We start from the raw sequence: 20,069 nt of genomic DNA, 5'->3' as shown, positions 1-20,069 counted from the left end.
CCCTTATTTACCAGCGTGCTGTGCTCGACAGGTTGACAGGTCATGTCTGTAATTTGATTTCCCGCGAAACAGACGCAGATCCTCGCGCCTGTGAAGCCACGGAGAGCGACAAGTGAGACGCAGCAACGGACATAGCAGCTAACTGGTGAGTCCAACATTAAGCAAATTCTACACTTACACGTGAAATGTCAGCAGCTCCCGAACGTTGGCAGCATATATGTTACATTTGTGAATATGTAAATAAGTTTGTATTGATGTTTTTAGACCCACGAGAGCCGCTATTCCGGCAACATCACCGACCTCAGTGCGACAAAGTTAACATATTGTGCTGATGATGCTTCAGTTTAAATGCAAACACTTGATAGTTTTACAAATAACCAATAACTAGTCAGCTCAGATGTTGAGTTTTATGACCTCTTTCTCGATACAGCATCAATGATCTTTACGTCATGCAAAAGCAGGTCAGAAATTTGAATTTAATCTGGAAAATTACGACCTCAGATTGTGAATAAATGGCTGAAAATAATGAAATGACAAGTGAATACGTTTGTAAACTAGATAACTTTGTAAAATAACTCAACATCCATGGTTCTCAAGCTGTGGTGTGTGTACAACCAGTGGTATGCAAGCTTTCTCTGGTGGTATTGATGTGGTGATATATCGTCGTCCTACCTCGTGCAATACGATAAACAATATACCAGGGCAAATGTCGATATTATAAAACAAATGAAGGCGCTCTAAAGTAAACTGTACCTGTACCTCAATAATAGCATTAAAGCACCACATTTGTTATAAAACAAGTTATTTAAAAGCCCAATGGCATGTTAGGTAAACTAACTCTACCTGAATGTGACATGATGAAGATGATTTAATTTCAGAGGTCATACCACGATGGGAATTCATGGGCTTGCCAAGCTGATTGCTGACCAGTCACCTGGTGCCATCAAAGAACAAGACATCAAGAGCTACTTTGGTACATGTCTCATGTATAGTCGAGTTGCCTCTCGTCATTGTTGTGTACTAATAGTTTTAACATAATTAACATACTTTTTAAGACGCTGAATACCCAATTAACTCTTTTCTTAAATCTTCAGGCAGAAAAATTGCCATAGATGCCTCCATGTGCATGTACCAGTTCCTGATTGCTGTGCGACAGGACGGAAATGTTCTGCAGAATGCAGACGGAGAGACAACAAGGTAAAATTACAGATACTATAAACACAGGCCAGGGTGTCATTCACTGAAATACTCACACAGGTGTGTGTGTGTGTGTGTGTGTGTGTGTGTGTGTGTGTGTGTGTGTGTGTGTGTGTGTGTGTGTGTGTGTGTGTGTGTGTGTGTGTGTGTGTGTGTGTGTGTGTGTGTGTGTGTGTGTGTGTGTGTTTTCTCTCCACAGTCACCTGATGGGAATGTTCTATCGGACCATCCGCATGCTGGAACACGGCATCAAACCCGTGTACGTGTTTGACGGCAAACCACCACAGCTCAAATCAGCAGAGGTTTGTACGAGATTTGATATCCTTTGCTCCTTTTCCACCTAAATGCTGCTATTATAAAAGTGCAGATTAATGAGCAACTTTATTATAGTTTACTTGACCGCTGTTTGCATGTCACCTGTGAAGTTAATCACCTATAAGTCAAACAGTATTGTCAGAAATTGCCATGTTTAAAATTTGTCAGAATGGTATTTGTCTCAGTATTTCAATTTTCTTTGTCTCATGTTAAGTCGAATATTAAAAGGGGACACATTTATATTTGCTGTCAACTCTCCTTTAAAATGACGAATAATGTTTAAATTTCTGCAACTTGCCTCTTTGTTACTGTGCTTACTCTTTCTTTTTTTCCCTTTACCCTCCAGTTGGAGAAGAGAGGGGAGAGGAGAGCAGAAGCTGAGAAGTTGCTTGCTCAAGCTCAGGAAATGGGTATAATTCAAGATTTTTTATGATTGTTCTGCCAGTGTGTATTTATCATTCTTATTTCTAAGCAATTTTGATAAAGTATAAAAATGTATTATGAATTGCATATAATAGATTGTTGTAATTTGTGTATTTTTCTCAACACAGGGGAACAGGAGAATATTGATAAATTCACTAAACGTCTAGTAAAGGTCACCAAACAGCACAATGATGAGTGCAAGCAGCTGCTGACCCTGATGGGAGTACCGTACATTGAGGTAAGATTGTATTATGTATTATCTCCTAGTTCCTTTTTCTATTGTTACAACATGTTTTAAAAGACAGAAAATGAATATGTGAAATATAATTTCATGTGATTTGTATGAAAGGCTCCGTGTGAGGCAGAGGCCAGTTGTGCTGCTCTGGTTAAAGGTGGGAAAGTCTTTGCCACAGCAACAGAGGATATGGACGGACTGACGTTTGGGACTAATATCCTGCTCCGACACCTCACTGCCAGTGAAGCAAAGTAATGTTACACCTGCGTTATTGATTTTTCTCAGTGATGGCTCATGTCTATACTTGATGATAAAAATGAAACCTGGTATCAATCTGGTTGAAATAAAGCCAAATAATGTATACATTTAATTACACAATGTTAATCGATACAATTTTAAGGATGTTGTGATGGTTGGTGGATACTGTGTATTTCACATTGACCTGTTTCATGGTGGGCCACACGGTGGTGTAGTGGTTAGCACTCTCGCCTTGCAGCGAGAAGACCCTGGTTCGAGCCCCGGTTGGAAAAAGGGCCTTTCTGCATGGAGTTTGCATGTTCTCCCCGTGTGTGCGTGGGTTCTCTCCGGGTACTCCGGCTTCCTCCCACAGTCCAAAAACATGCAATGTGGGGAATAGGTAAATTGGACACTCTAAATTGACCGTAGGAGTGAGTGTGAGAGTGAATGGTTGTTTGTCTCTATCTGTGTGTGGCCCTGCGATGGACTGGTGAACTGTCCAGGGTGTACCCTGCCTATCGCCCGCTGTAGCGGAGATTGGCACAGCACCCCCCCGCGACCCTCTGGTGGAGGATAAAGTGGTTAGATGATGACTGACTGACTGACTGTTTCATGGTAATGTTGTTGTCTTACTAGCTCTGAGTGAGACATTATAGTCATAAGACTAGACGTAGACTGATTTATCGGACAGGATGAATAACAGGGCTGGTATTTGTTGTTTTTTGATAATCAATGTTGGTTGATTATTATTTATTATCTAACAAATTATGCATTCTTGTTCTCAGAAACATGACCGATGTTGCCAAGTCACCAAAACCTTATTTTTTTCATCCAAGAAGTTTATTTGCTGTTTTTTGATGACCTGTTTCATGTATTTAATATTAAGTTCATACGTTATTTTTAATCAGATGATGAGTGCTAATCGGTAAATCGATACCAAAGTTATTATTATTCGAGTTATCAAATTATAAGTTATCATTAAGCAGTTATATTTTATCAGATGGGGAAAAGTGGCTAAATATATGGGCTAATGAGCTAATAAGTGCAGGGCAATAATAACTCAAGTAACAGTCGTTACATGTTCCTGATGACACAAAAATGAATTTCTGTTTCAGGAAACTTCCTATCCAAGAATTCCACTTCAATCGTATCCTGCAAGACATTGGTCTGACCAATGAACAGGTAATTTTTCTGATCAGTTCATCCTCACGTTTAGTCCAAAGTCATTTTTGTTCAGGCAACTTTAACTAAATTTCACTTAAAAATGTCAATATGTGTCATCTCTGTGTGGTTAGTTGTGATATTAAGCCCTTCCTTGCATTAACTGCTGCTTCTTTCCATTGTCCGTCCCAGTTCATAGACCTGTGCATCCTGCTGGGCTGTGACTACTGTGGCACCATCAAGGGAATCGGCCCAAAGAGAGCCATCGATCTGATCCGACAGCACGGCAGCATCGAGGAGATCCTCGAGAACATCGACACCAGCGTGAGTCGATGCTTGCTATAATCCTGTCATTCAGCTTCAGGAGCGACTGACTGTGGTTCTGATTCTGTGTGTGTGTGTGTGTGTTTGTGTGATGCTTGCCATCCTGCAGAAGCACCCTGCTCCAGAGGACTGGCTGTACAAGGAGGCCAGGGGGTTGTTTTTAGAGCCAGAAGTGGTCGATTGTTCTACTGTGGACCTGAAGTGGACTGAGCCAGACGAGGAGGGACTGATCCAGTTCATGTGTGACGAGAAACAGTTCAGGTGAACCTTTGGCTGACTCTTAATCACGTGCGGCATTGACTTCACTGAGGAGAACTAGTTGTTCTTGACATTAAATCCACAGCAACTGGTTATACAACGTTTGACCTGCACACACTTTATTATCCTGACATCTTAGAAAAGTTTGAAGAAAATTCAAACTATTTTGAAATATAACAGAAGGTTTAGGGAATATTGTTACTTAATATAATTATCCGTTGTCTTGGTAATTGTTTGTGTAAATCAGCTTCAGCCTTCAAGATGTTCATTGCTACATTTTTTCCTTTGGCATTTGTTTTGTGTTATCATGAGTTGGTAATAATCCCCATCAACTCTGGGTTGTTTTTGCACATTTTTCCAGCTAGTTGACGACACTGCAAACATTAAAGTACTACAAATTTGAGCAGATTTTGAAGGAGACATCCAATAGAGTTGATATTTTATGTTTGAATGTCTGTGTGCAGTGAGGACAGGATTCGCAATGGCTGCAAGAAGATCACAAAGAGTCGACAGGGCAGCACGCAAGGACGTCTGGACTCTTTCTTCTCTGTCACGGGATCACTCTCCTCCAAACGAAAGGTACACTTATTGAAACCAAATATTTCGAATGATAGAACTCACCCTTACTGATTTATTCCCCCAAAAGTAGTGTGTTAATGTAGTTTTCCTTGACTATAAATAATATAAAAGTGGCTTTATTCTGATTTAAATTTTTTCCCAGTTCCTGGTTTGTCTTTTAAAGATGAACCCGCTGTTCCAGTATTATCTGAAAGTTTGAACTCGTTTGTCTTAATTCTTTTGTGTCACATAGGAGCCTGAGGTTAAAGGGTCGGCGAAGAAAAAGCAGAAGACTGGAGCCACAGGGAGCAAGTTTAAGAGAGGCAAATAGACCAACTAGACAGTCTAATCCTATGATGCTTCGGTAAAAATTGCAATTAAATACAACCACAAAAAAGGAAGTATAAAAAAAACCAGCTCCTGTTGAGACGGGAAGACGGTGCAGTGCAAAAGTTTGTCATGTTTAGTTCAGCTTGATCTGGCATATATGATATAGACATAATCATTATGATCATTTTAGTGTTTTCTGTTGTAAAATAAAAACAAGGATGTCTTTTTGTATAATACTTGTCTTTTTCTTTTACTCATGGGATAAACTGCCAGATTTAACTATGTGTATGATCCACACTATGAGCTACTTTAATGTAGTATAAATTCTAAATATAAGTTATCATATATACTCAGTACCATTATCTATATGTGTACTAACAGTGGTTAACATTACAAGCCTGTTTACGAAGTACCAAGTTGCTGAAAAGACTTCATGAATCCACCATTTGTTGGAATCCAGTGAGTCTGTAATGTGGTATAATGTCCTCAAGAGGGCAGTCACTGAAATGAATGCATTGATTTCCACCTTGATTGTGTGTGTGTGCGAGTAAATACCTTCGTGTTATCCATATGTGAGATGTTATGGGTTCTGAAAAAGCAATGTCAGAGACATAGTGGTCATCCCATGCAGTGTACGTTAATATTTAGCAATACAAGAACAAATGCAATGTTTCCACACCATAGAAGGCCGACATGCACTCATTTTCAGTGAATATATAGAAATGATGCAGTGGGAGGTTGTGTTAATTATAAATTAGCTATGTATGATAACACTGAGTTTAATATTCCACTAAATGTTGGCCTATTCTGAGCTGAAGAGACCAGTCATAAGGAACTGGGTGACACAGACCTCAGTTTTGCAATCCTTCATTCGCAAGTTCTTCCAAGTGACCAGGAAGTCACTTTGAAGTTTTACTTTTTAAGGAGAGAACCACTATTTCAAAACCCTATCACCACATGAACACAGCTAAACACTGACTGTGACCTAAAACCAGCCAATTCAAATGGTCGTCCATGGGCCACATGCTGCCCAAATGTGGCCCAGGAAGTGGTCCCACCAGAGAAACTAGACAAACACTTTGAATCGTCCTTCAAAGATTCCTACAGCAGCCCTGACCATAAATGAAGCAATGTGTATGTAGCCTGATAGTTTTGATAGCATTGGTAGTTCTTTTGTTTTCCGTTTAAGACACTTTGCAATGTTCATGGGTCGTATATAACATGTTTATCTTATTTTTTATCTTTAAGTTAAGTTTTTAAGTTTATAAGTTGTACCCGAGTCAGTTTTGAGGAGTGGCCAAATTATTTTTGATTCTGTTCAGGTACAGTTCTTTAAATATACCTTTTGATGTGCCTTACATACATTTGCGCTGGTTTTAAATTTGTCATTTAACATTTGGTCCAGCTAAATTTCCCACTTTGAAAATATGGCCTAACTAAGTTCATAATTGAAAAGCCCTGACCTAAATAGTTCTTTTAATGATGTTAAACACTGTTTTATATCGATGTATAGAAACCTTTTTATGCACTTTGATGTGTGCAAAGGACAGACATCCACTAGATATAATATTGTGTTCCATATATATATTTACATACTAAAATGTCAACTTACCCACTAATTGTTTGCTTCCTCCCAACTGTTGGAGCGTGACTGTTGTGATTGGCAGCACATGTGTCAGCAGCAGTGACCTACTGCCCTCCTCCAACACACCTGATTCAAACGTCAGCTCGTCATCCAGCTCCGCAGAAGCCTGATAATGACGCATTCATTTGAATCAGGCGTGTTAGAGCAGGGCAACATCTAAAACATGCAGGTCAGCGGTTCTTGAGGACCAGGACTGAGAAACACTGACGTAATGTACGTTATGAACCAGAACCAATGTCACAGTGTTTCTGATGCTGAAAAAGGTCTCAAGACCAACATGTCGTCACTTTAGTAAAAGATATTTGTGCATATGGAGCAAGAATGTGCAATTTCTTTTTCTTTGTTCACATAACGCCTTGTAAATCTGATTGTGCATGTCTTTTTATGTGGTGTAACAATAAATGTTGACCAGCTGTAATGTTAGTTAGAGATGCTGAAGATCAGTTGTATTATCTTATGTGTGCGCACGTTTGTGTGTGCATATATGTTTTCCTGTCTTAAAAGACAAACAAATCTATCTTTGTGAGGACATTTTGGCTGGTCCACGCAACTTTAATGGGCTTTTTAAAGGATTAAGACCTGGTTTTAGGGTTAGGGTTCGAAATTGGGTTTAGGTAAGTATTTAGGTGTGATGGTTAAGGTTAGGTTAAGGGGCTAGGGAATGCATTATGTTTATGAGTGTCGGCACAAATGCAAAACCAGCATGTGTGTGTTTGTGCGTGTGCGTGTGCATGTGTGTGAACCTAAATCGTTCACAGACTCATATATGGGGGACTTTTCTTCCTTATGGGGACAAAAGCCATAAAGTAAATCATTACATTTTAAGGTGAAGACATATGATTAGGAAATTAATGTAAGTCAATGCAATGTTGTAGTGTGTGTGTGTGTGTGTCCGTCCTCTCTGTCCCTCCTTAATAAAATTGGACATGTGTTTGCTGGAAAGATGCAAAGCAACAAGCTGCTGAGGGAAGCTGCAGGTGCAAGTCATGGAAACCCTCTTTCTGTTGCTGCGAGGTCTCAGCCGCCTTTAATCTCTGCCTCATTACTATGGTTTTCTCCCTCTTGTGATTTTGTGCTACAGGATGGTAAGTACGACGTTTGCCTCACTTGTGTTATCAGCTGTTGCCAGCTGTTTAGCTGGAGAGAGTGTGTTGAGATGAGGAGTTCAGTCATGACTGACCGAGAGCTCAGCCTGTTAATAACAGCACTGTGTTCTTTTATTCTGTCATAGAAGTTCTCGATGAAGAAGACAAATAAGGGGGTATATAGTCACTGCTACATGATTACATTGCTGCAGCTTTTATTCACAGAATTAAATTTGAATTCTCAGTTGTTGAGACTGAAAATAAATAAATCTGGCAATGTGAAACACACACACACACACACACACAATGCCTACTGAGCTCATCCTATGCAAACAGCATGCAAATGGTGAGGAAACATGGGAGTAGCCAATTGTTAACCCTTGCCTGGCTGCCATGGGTAGATATGGGGAAGCTGCAACACGGAGGCAATTATCCAGTTTTTATTCTGTAATCAGCCATGTATAGGAGCTACAACGACACCATGATGGAAAACCCCTTTATAAGGCCCCACCCCACTTTAAATAACTTCACCATTTCAAAGTGACAATGGACAAAACATCCAAAATAAAAAGAAACCAAAGACAAGATTCAGATTCAGACAACTGATGTTTCACCCTCTAAACCAGTAAATCCCATGGCACACTGAGGACGTCTCCCAGCCCCTGCAGCTGCCTTCACTGGGGTGTTGACCCCCAACCAATGTCTTTCCTCCGCAGCCAAAGCCAATAGCTCCCTCTCTCCACTTCCTTTCAAAGTGCCTTTGTGGCTTTCCATCAAGCTGGACTGTTGTTCTTTAAAAGAAGGAACAAAGTGTATGGAGTATCCATTATTTCTTCGACAGGTGATAGTAGCAGCCTGCTTACTTTTTCATTTGTATTCCTCAGAGGGAACCACACATTTCTCAGGATATCTCTGATTCATTGACCTCGGAACAAACCTAGACAAAGCTAAAAAGATTGTTCCTAACCTTAATTGATAATATTGTACACTGCACCAACAGATAAAGGAGAATGGTTAATGGTAAAGGTCCAGAGTGTTATCACTGTTGCCTTGCAGCAAAAACAAGGCAACCATCCACTCTCATATTCACACCTATGGTCAAGTTAGAGTGTCCAATTTGCCTAATCCCCATACTGCATGTCTTTGGACTGTGGGAGGAAACCAGAGATCCTGGAGAAAACCCCCACACACACGAGGAGAACATGCAAACTCCATGCAGAAAGGCCCTGTTCCGACCAGGTCGCGGACCCGGGGTCTTCTTGCTGCAAGAGCGCTAACCACTACACCAACCGTGTGGCCCCAGTCCCAAATCATGCAAAGTGTGGAAGTACTTTGTAAACTAAAAGGTGCAATATAAATAAAGTTATAAATGTAGTGTTGTGCACTTGTAGTAGCAGGTTTGGTTTTTGGTGGTGCCACTAGGTTTCACATATAAATCTTCAATTGTTCTGAGTACATGGCCTGAAATCTCAACATACCCCCCTTTTTGAGAGTTGGATGCTGGCCACAATCTTTGAGGTTGGTCCAGGGAGTTGAGGGTAACATGAGGATTTAACAGTCCATGGATGTTTCCCGGGAACCTGAAAAGGGTAGAACAGTCCATACAGTCCCGAGTGAGCATGAGAACAGTTACTGTTCACATAGGCTCTATACTGTAGCTCTGAGGGAACATCTGCGCAGGCAAATGATAACTACATTATCTGTGGCTGCATAGACACGGTCATCCAAGCCTATAGGTAAATGAGACATTAGGTTAATGTCTCACTTGTGGAAAGTGTCGGGCAGCAGGATGGCGGCAAACTCACTAGTAAAGCGCAGAGAAATAAAAAGGTAGGAATTCAGTTTTGTCTGTTTTATCTTAATACACAATATGTGTGTAACATGTTTCTGCACAGACATTATTGCAAAGGAATTGTAGAGGAATTCATTTAAAATATGTATTATACATATAATCTAAATACTTATGTTGAGATGTACAAAACCTTTAGCTATTAAACTTTTATTCAGCCTAATTTTATGCTTATTCTGACAGTTCATAATAGTGGTCCAGGAGAGTAGATAATACACTTAATTTCCTCTGTGTTTATTAAAATGTACTTGTTACTTAAGTCTATTTAAAAATAAGCCTTATGAGGGAAGCAGGCTATATTGTGTGAAATGGATATTTATTTTCTGCCAGGTTGTATATTCACACAAATGAATGTGCTTTGTTGTTTATAATGTGTAAACTTAAAATAAATTAAGATCATATCATATCTTAAGCTTTAGGCAACTGGGCTTGCTTGAGTCAAGAGGCTTCTTCCGTTCTATATCATATAATCATAAATAATAATCACTTCACAATGTTTTCATCCTATATTAAACAAAACTTCACAGTCTTATTACCTTTAAAGCAGCTTTATTTTGTGATGGCATCAATTTCTTTCACCATTTGATCTGTTCGGTTCATGTCAATATAATCTAAGTAATGTGATCAGCTACTTGTGCCACAATAAATAGCTGTCAATATTATTTAGTGTTCCTTTAAACAGCCCATATTTTGAGACTATTAAATGAGAGGAATGAATTGTGCGTATATGTGACAATTAGCTGCCATAAAGACATTAAGTTTCATGGTTGGAGATGTGATAACATGATGCAAATCAAGTGATTAGAGGACATTTCTTTCATGTGTTGTAGATATCAGCTTCACAGAAAACCTTATAAGGACAAAATACTCAATTTCTTTTCACACCAATTGGCTGATGACTATTTCCAACTGAATTCATAGTTTGTGGTACATTTTAAAGAGCCTGTGGACATATGGACATATAATAAAGAGTCACATTTACCTGGCAAATGAGCCCCATCTTCCATCCCGCACTGCACAGTTTGCATAGACAGTGAAAGGATCAGAGGTGAGGCGTTATTACAGCTGCACATGCAGAAAATATGGGCCGACCACGAGCAGCTGTGGAATAAAAGATCAACAACAAAAACAAGGTTATGACAGGAATAAAATGCAAATACAGTACAAGCCAACCATGATATGGCTAAATTCTTTTTAAACATTTGCTCATAATTCAACATACAAAGTGTTTTTGTACATGTGGTTTCTTTGTTTATGTGCAACCAGAGGAATATACAGACAATAGGAGCATAAGTATAAAAATTATATATTTCTTATAAAGTCAGCCACTGGGTATGATTGGATTTACATGATTGAGTGATTAAGATTAGTTTTAGATTAACTCTTGAACTAATCAATATATGAGCTTCTGTTTTCTGTCTCTTATTATTTACAAATGTCCACACACAAAACTAAAACCAAAAAAGATTTAGTTCAGTCACTGGGTACGTTTCTGACTCCTGGCCTCTCATAAATGTAAATGATCATTTCTCTAAAACCTATAGTTTTATTTTCATAAAGGTTGGGATCATTCGTTGAATCAGTTGGTCACAGCAGTGTCAGCAAACAATATTCAAACTGTGCATCATTTAGTACTATTCTATTAAGTCCACATTTGTTGATTTCGGTTTTATGCACACATTTCAGATGGAAGTATTTTATTGTGTACAATATGAATGTACTCTCTCGTATATAATGCTTGCGTTGGCTCTGTTCTCCTGTTGACAGTGTGATGGATGTTCTAAACCTGTGGAAAGATGACCCGGAGGAGCTTCTCCTGGAACTGGGCTTCGGCTGTGACGAACCAGACTTGTCTGGACGGATCCCGGCCCGATTCATCAACTACCAGTCTCAGGCGAGAGGAATAAACGTCCAGGTGTTTCTGGATGCTCAGAAGAACCGAATAGACATGGAGGACCCCGATGTCAGCAGTAAGTGTGTGTATGTGTGTGTGTGGAAAAGATGACACCAGGTTTGAATTAAACTCATAATATTGGTTTCATTTATTATTCTTGTATAGGTAGTTTTCTTAAATTGATGAGGAGCTGCCACTGATATTTGTATTTATATTGATTACTGAGGTATTAAAAGAGCAACACAGCGAGATGTTTGCTGGTTCACGTCCTGGTCCAGGCCTTTCTGTGTGGAGTTGGAATGTTCTCCTTGTGTGTGTGTGTGTGTGTGTGTGTGTGTGTGTGTGTGTGAGTTCTCTCCAGGTTCTCCAGCTTCCTCCCTCCCCTAAATTGCACATAGGTGTGAGTGACTGGTTATTTGTCTGGCAACCTGTCCAGTGTGTACCCCAAGTCTTTTGTCCTATGTTTGCTGGGATTGGTACTCGCAGCCATGTGACCCTCATGTGGAGGATAAAGCTGTAGACAATGGATGGACAGTGAGGTATTAGTCTGCTGTCATTTAATCTCTCAGCCGTCCCTGTCTCCGATGTCTGATCAGACTTTTTCCCCTGTCATCTTCTGTCTCGTCTCCAGATCGTTTTAGACAAGTTGAGGTTCTCCAGCACGTGACATCAACGTTCTCTGCCTTGGTGGTGTCTTCCTCCTCCTCTTCTTCCTCCTCTTTCGGAGCACCATTGGGAAAACCCCTGTCCCCCGAGGCCCGTGTGAGGAGGAGGCGCATGGCCAGTCTGTTCAGACGAGCATCAAAAAAGTCACTCAGCCAAATCCACCAAAACCATACGACCCAGGACCTAACTTCACCGACTGACTCCTCCTCTTCTTCACCTGCTATGCCCAAGTCACTGCAACCGCCACTCAGCCTGGGAGATGAGAATGTCCCTGAACAAAGTGTAAAACCTGGATCTGTGGAGAATGTGGAGGAGCATGGAGGTGACCCAGCACACCAGCCTCACATAGGTCAGGAGAGAGCACTCAGACCTGGGCACCTGAAGGAGGAGGGTCCCTCCCTGACGCCCAACACTTTACACAGGCAGAGCCAAGTGCAGGCCAGAGCATCATCTGACATGGAAGAGGCAAGTCAAAGGAAACAGTAACATTTTTATAGTTTGTCATTAGGTGATCATTAATAAAAATAATAATAGTCATATTCTAGAATCTAGTAACCACTAATTTCATCCTAGTTTTCTTGGGTTTGTTCTTAGAATAATGATTGATAAATAAATAAATACAAGCATGATTTTAACAATGTACAATGGTTTCTTATTTCATACCAGACCACATTTTTGTACTTATGAAAATATGTCTCCAGTTATTTGCATAGTAGGCCTACATACATCAGTATTTTGTATTGGCTTGTATTCTGGATGAATCATAATGGCCACTTTTTCAGAGGTTCTTTTTGTTAAACATTAAAAGGTTAATTCACTATCACAGTGTTTTTGACTGTATTGTTTGTTTGATTGCAGGTTTTGTCAGGAGGAAGTCAGAGTAATGAAGGGCCAGACTCTTCCTCTTCTCCTCTGCCGTGTAACGCCTCATTCCACCCACTCTCTCCATCGCTGATCGCCTCTGGTGAAAAAGCTCCACTTTCCTCGCCCTGTCCATCACCAGAGCTTTCCAAATTTGACCTGCCGTGTTCAGAAATAGAGACACCGCCAGATCAAATTCAGCCTCCACCTGCTTCAGTGTCTGAATCAGGATTAGAGCATCTTCCCTCTCGTTCTTCCTCACCCGATTTACAGAATGTAACTTACTCCCAGTCTCCAGCTCTCCCCTCTCTGACATTCATCTCTCTCGCGGCTACTTCCTCCCCCACTCATGCTGCCTTGTTGCTTCAAGGATCAGAGGACGATGAGACTGAAGTAAATGATGCACTGTGGCCTTATCTTGCTACTTCTTTTCATAACTCTGAAGACATAGCGTGTTCTATTTCATCAAGTGACCCTCTGCCTCTGTCTCCTCCTTCAAATCTGGACTGTCCATTTTCTGGACACTCTGACTCTTTGAGGAGCCCAAAAAAGACTGAGGTGGTTTTGGTATCTGGTATCTTGTCGTCAACTGAACATCCCTCTCCAACCTGTTTATCACTCTCTGCTCCTCTGGATTTTCAGTGTCCACCCTCTTTTATCTCCTTCCTTTTAACTGAGTCCTTCACACAGGGTCCAGAAGACAAATCAGAAGAATCAGTTTTTTCAGACCCACGTGAATCAGACCTTTCTGAAAAACCCAGAAACCCCTCCTTCCAGCAGGAGGAGCATATTCCTTCAGCTCCACTCCCTCCTGTTCTGGACTCCTTTAAGCTTGAGCATGATTTCCCCACTCTGCCTAGTCTTTCTCATGAGACTTTCACTCCAGTTTCTCCACCTGCCGTGTCTTCAAAGTTACAACCAGATCCAAATCTGGTTCATCTTGCTGCTGGAATAATTACAGACCCAACAGAGCAGTTCATCTCCCAGCAGGGCCGGTCATGTTCTCCTGATGATGACAACACAGACCTTATTCCAACTTCTGTCCAAGAGGTTTCTCATGAGAAGATGGATCATCTGTCTATGGACCTCGATGACAACCTTCAGAAGGACACAAATGGAGATGCTGCAGTTTGTATCTCAGATGCAGAGAGTTCTGGAGGTCTGTCTGAAGGTTCTGGGTTCTTTTCCGAGCAAATGTGTCACCAAACAGACAAAGATCGATTAGCTGAAACCAAACAGGAAGAATTAAGAGAAGATTGTCAAATGGAAATCAATGACATAGACGGTGAATCACCCACAAGTTATTTTGTTGTGAATAATCATCCTGAGTTAGACTGCAGAGCTGACATGGAACCAAGGGATCTAACGGAGGGTGAGAACTTAGATATGGTGTTTGAAACCTCCGTGGATGGTTTAGAGAGTGAAAATGGAGATATAGATGCATTTTTTCAGCAGCTTGATAGTGAAGGGCGAGTTTATTGGGCAGAACCCATCCAAGTTTCTAATTCCTCCTATGTGCTCGAAGAATCTGGAAGTTTTGAATCCTTAGATGGATCTCAATGGAATTCTTTGTCCTCCAGAGACTTGGCTGCTCTAGAGTCAGTTTCACTCCCAGTAACAACAACAACAACGGCCTCCTCAGATCCACCGTCGTCACTGGTTCCACCTCCAGTCCAATCCCACCCTGTCACCCCAGATGCGAAGCTGTCAAGCCACTCAGTTTCCACTCAGATGTCTTCATCTATATCTTCTCATATTGTCCACAGAAAGGATGTCCCTTATGAGGCTGACTCAAAACACTCTCCTCTCCCTAGTGTTTTCCCTCTGGACACCTCCAGCCCCTACCGTGCTGTCCAGGCATGGACGGACCTGCAAATTCAGCGGAACATCAAGAAATTATCTAATCGAGCTCTTTCTGTCCCACATGAAGCGGCCGCACCTGTGGGTGCTGCAGGAAAGACACACAGATCCACACTGGTCTACTCCTCATCACCTTCTTTCCCGCTGATGTCCAACGACAGTCGGTCGCACGACCGTCTCCCTGCGATGGCGAAAAATTACCGGACTGTGTCCGTCTCAGTGGATACAGGACTGGGGCCTGATAAAGAGGAGGAGGTGTACAGGAGTGAAGGACGGGAGTTCCTCTGGGGGGGAAATCGCTCAGTTACCGTGAACTGCTGCTGCTCCTGTGAGCACCAGTGCTGCTGCGCTCAGGAGAGCCACAGTGACCAACACACACTGGGAAACACTCCTGTAAGTCATGACACACTAAAACGTGAGCAGTGATTATTAAAGTGTCACATTTAAAGGTCTAATGTGTAAGAAGAACGGACACCTATAGAACTCACCCCCGTTTCCCAAGCCATTCGGGGCAAAATCAGTCGATGATGAGCTGACCATGTGAGTCAGGTGTGTTGGAGCAGGGAAACATCTAAAACATGCAGGGCAGTCATTTCTAGAACTTTATTTCTAGAGCACATTTATAAAACATCCGGGGTTGACCAAAGCGCTTTAAATATTTAAAGGCACAGCAACATAAAAGGTATAAAACAGTAAAATAATGACATAGTAGAATAGTAAAATGGCAAAAAACTACATAGAAGTGTCCGGGTTGTTTATTTTTAACTGAAAGTGAAGGCCAAGGAGAAGAGGTGGGTCTTTGAAAGCGATTTATTTAAAATGTTCAATGGTGGGGGCAGATTTAATTTCCATGAGTAACTTGATCCAAAGTTTAGGGGCAGCTACAGAAAAGGCCTGATCGTCCCAGGTTTGTAGTCTGAGGAGGTAAGATGTTGGAGGCCCATCTGTTCCATACAAACATGGCTGGGTTCCTTTAACTAAGGTCTTGTCTACATTTAAGACTACGAAAAACAAACAGTTTTTATTTTAAGTATATCAAATATCTGCCAGTAAACTTTGTTTTGCAAATGTTTCACTGTGGGCCGTTAAGTGGTATTTTTGTGTGCGTTATAGCATTTGCAGACACATGCTGATGTTGTGATCCTAAAAAGATGATTAGATAAGATATCCTGCTTTATTTTTAGAGGGTTCATGAGCAGAGAGTTCTTATGTTGTGAAAGACCTGATCACTGGCCATATGACAGAAAGCACTGATTATTGATGAGACATAATATGACTTAGAGAAACAAACAAAGCCCCAAAATCATCTGTTTGTTCCATAAAAGCTGTTTCCTTTGAGTTCTGTATCGACCAATCAGAATCAGACGTGAGCGGTGACACGCTCCGTCTTACAGTGAGTCACGACATTTGCATTTTGATTTCAAACAGTGTATTTGTTATTACATTACCATAGTTCTTGAGATGGAACACTTTCAGAGGGCTGGAGCACATTAACATGTGAATGTCTGATTTGCAGTGAGGTGCTTGTGAAGCTCTCTCATCGTTCTGTCCTTATTGTCTTTTGTCTTGTTAATCAAACGTGTCTCAGCATCATCGATGTCCATGAATGACACTTACATTAATGTACAGTAATAGATTAAAATAAAGGCTCATTTAATGCTTCTTCTATTGTTAAATTGAATCTGAGCTTCCTCACATGAACATATGCATATTTTATTGAAACAAATGTTTTATTAATTTAACATTTATGTACATTGTCTCTCCAGGTTTTAAATGTATTTGGCCCTGACGCGTTTTGGTGTGACCTCCTTTTGTGCTCTTTGTGATGCAAATTTATTTTTAAAAAACGTTATTAATATTAATACAACCGGCAATTATCTTTCAATAATGCAGGACGTGTCCAACATGGGTGAAAGTGGCCGTTGTAGAACAGAAATGTTTTTTTCCTATTTGTTTGGTCCATAAAATATCAGAAAATGTTGAAAAATATTCATCACTGTTTCTCAAACCTGGAAATGATGACATTCTCAAGTGTCTTGTTCTTTTCACAGACCAAAATTATTCAGTTTTAATTATTTATTTGTTACATGGAGCGAAGGCGCCGGAAAATATTCACATTCAAGAAGCTTGTGAGCTTGTTTTCATTATTAGAAAAAAAAAGATCAACCGGATCATTACATTACATTACTAGTCTAAAACCTGATGATGCCATTTTGTATTATTATAACTAAAAAGTGTTTCTCTCACTCATGTCCTTCACAGTACTCTTTGGGCGACCTGGAGGAGATGATGCTGTCTCTGCAGCAGTACTGCTCCATGCACAGCAACATGGAGGAGCAGCTCTCTGAAAACCAGACCTCAATTTACAGCGCACTGTCTGATATAGACCGGTATGCACTGACTCTGACATGTTCAGGCTGCACTTAAACCACTTGATCAGTGGATAAAACAACAGGCGCACATGATAAAAACACCGACATGTCCATATTTTATACACACAGAAAATGAAATATGTACACAATACTGAAAATGTGAAACTCGTGTCTGGATCAACAATGTGATTTTGATTATTCTAGATGTATTTTGCATCATTAATGTGTTTTTATTTTGAAGTATACATCACTCCATGTCAAAACAAGCACTTTTACTTTGAAATTCTGTGAAATATCATCATGAATATCCTAATTGCATTATATTGTGTTAATAATTTTAAGCTCATATTGCTGTGTAATACAGTTTGCATTTGTGTTATACATACTTACATTTTAACTTCTTTCCACTAAATGTTTTTGTTTGAAAATGTAACAATGGCCTTGGAAAGACAAATCATACATTAACACTTGTGACGATTGTGTTTTGAATTAATCACGCTCTAAGACACAAACATATTAAAGCTGTGAATTCATTCCAGGAAGTGTTGACATAATAATTCACTCTTTTCAATTTTAGACTTTTGAGAAATTGGGCCCTATTTCTTTAAATGGGTGGGAACTTAAAAAAAAAAAAAAACACAACAACAACGTCTAATATCATTTTAAGATTCACTCATAATTAACCATAGCTCACATTTAACATCAACAGTGATGCACAAAATAATGACTGAACCAGAATGTGTGTATGTGTGTTTGCAGGGAGACGATTGAGGACCTTGAGGTGCTGAGGAGAGCAGTGAGACAGGAGGCTGGAGAGCTGGAGACACAGCTGAATCAACTGGCACATCACCATGACGACAGCCTGAAAATGGTAACAGACTCAGTCACAATACAGTGTGACACAGAGAGATGTCCCTATACAGAATAAGACCCAGTGTCTAATGCTATAAGGTTATGTTGATCCCTGTCAATGCAGATAAAAACTTTCATTCACAAAGATTTCTTTTTGCAAACAGCAGAGTCGCCCCCTAGTGGCTGTTCAATATATTCTTACTCCCAGGTTGCCCTCAGTCAGTAAACCGGATCACTACATCCACTTTATAAACAACTTGACCTTTTGTGTGAAGTGTGATTGTTTTCCACGTCACTGCCGGCATTTCAGTCTTTATTATTTGTATTCTTTTATGTGTCCTTCGCGTCCTCTAAAGATGAATTCTTTGTATTGAAGCAGAAGATGCGCAGACTTCTGGATGAGCAGTCCCTGCTGTGCACTCGGCTCAGAGTCTTCCAACCCGATGCGGAGCCCAGGTCGTCACACTCCACTCCCAACAGGACAGTAGCCACTCAGTGCTGTTTGCCACCGTGGATCGGTCCAGCTGACACGCACAGAGACCACGACTCCTCCTGGAGCATGACCAACATAGACTCACTCAGACATTCTCCTCCTGGTTCAGCGAGCGTCTGCAAAGACCCCTTTAAGACTTAAAGACTGAACCATATGCAACTTCATTTAAGTGCTCAGCTCACATTTAAAGGTCCACTGTGTAAGAATTAGCGACGTCTAATGGTGAGACTGCAGATTATAACAAAAGGAGGACTCCTCTGCTCTCATGTTACTTTCTAAAGTGTTATGGCGCTTTTCCACTATACAGTTCTGGCATGACTCGGCTCGACTCGACTCCGTTTGGTATCAGGAGATGACCCACGGCTGCAGGACACTATTGCTGTAACAAGACATTTATTCTATGGAAATACTGTGATAGAATCATTTTTGGAACAGTTACATTTTTGGAAATTACGATATGATAATAATGTAATAATTGCTAATTCACCCAGGTGTTGCCCCAAAAAAGTTATTTTCCACTACATGGTCCCGGCATGACACAGCACAGTACAAGCACAGCTCGACTCGAATATGTAAGAGGTTAATTTTAAGATCACAACATTTTTGAATGTTATTTTAAAAACTAATTATACACAGAAATATACTTAATGTTAAGGCTTTAAACACAAAGAGGACTCAAATGCTCAACTCCAAAGTAACAACATAGAACACTCTCAAGGAGGAAGGCAAAAGTACAACGACAAAAACACTCACATGGAGGATCAGAATCTATACTCCAAAACGTAACTTTTACTTGGTGACGTGGTTCTTGAACGACAGGCCTGTGACACAGGACATACAAAAACTAACTGACACAAGACAAGGAAACAAGGACCATTTGTACACGAGGTGGGGGAACACAGGTGAAACCAATGAGGGACGGGGTTGGCAACTCATTGGAGGGGAAAATCACACAAAGGGAGGAAGTCAGGATCTGAAAACAGAGGGAATACAAAATAAAACAGGAAGTGCATGACAGGACTGGACATGAGTGACTTTAACTAAACATGAACTAATGATAAAAGGTGAAACATGATTACATTACAACATTAACATTTGACGAGATGAATGACTATATGCACGACATGCAACAAAATAATTTAATTACGTAATTAATTATTTTGTAATCGTAATTTATTTTAATTTATTATTTGAATGCTTTCCTCGAGGAAGTAAAGAATTCATAAGTGAGCACATTGTTTCTCTCCCTTTATTCCCCTTAATGATTTCATTTTTAACCAATTATTTATATAATTATATAATTATGATATAATAAAATATAATTTATGTGCATCATTTCATATTCACAGTTTCACCTTTGACTGGGGATTCATTTGTAATAAAAGACTTCACACAATCATGTGTGACAATAAAAGAGTGTGTCTGAGCAACTGTCAGAAAAATAATCCTTTTCC

The 20,069-nt window shown here is 40.3% G+C and overlaps 2 protein-coding genes across 2 annotated transcripts; both read left to right on the top strand.

Annotated features, from left to right (window-relative positions):
• Positions 1–61: 61 nt before the first annotated feature.
• Positions 62–5,272, top strand: fen1 (flap structure-specific endonuclease 1). The gene is made up of 12 exons (XM_044034250.1): positions 62–145; positions 879–973; positions 1,095–1,197; positions 1,397–1,499; positions 1,859–1,922; positions 2,064–2,173; positions 2,285–2,421; positions 3,523–3,589; positions 3,761–3,892; positions 4,002–4,153; positions 4,615–4,729; positions 4,962–5,272. The coding sequence occupies exons 2-12, from the start codon at positions 892–894 to the stop codon at positions 5,037–5,039; spliced, it is 1,143 nt and encodes a 380-aa protein (XP_043890185.1). The 5' UTR covers positions 62–145; positions 879–891; the 3' UTR covers positions 5,040–5,272.
• Positions 5,273–13,043: 7,771 nt separating this feature from the next.
• On the top strand, positions 13,044–18,756 carry itprid1 (ITPR interacting domain containing 1). The gene is made up of 4 exons (XM_044025159.1): positions 13,044–15,291; positions 17,161–17,288; positions 18,030–18,141; positions 18,502–18,756. Exons 1-4 carry the CDS (start codon positions 14,104–14,106, stop codon positions 18,754–18,756), a joined length of 1,683 nt encoding a protein of 560 aa, XP_043881094.1. The 5' UTR covers positions 13,044–14,103.
• Positions 18,757–20,069: the final 1,313 nt, after the last annotated feature.

This window comes from Solea senegalensis, linkage group LG1, assembly GCF_019176455.1.
Source record: "Solea senegalensis isolate Sse05_10M linkage group LG1, IFAPA_SoseM_1, whole genome shotgun sequence".
In the NCBI taxonomy this organism is placed as follows: domain Eukaryota; kingdom Metazoa; phylum Chordata; class Actinopteri; order Pleuronectiformes; family Soleidae; genus Solea; species Solea senegalensis.
This window is presented reverse-complemented; position numbering and strand designations above follow the sequence as displayed.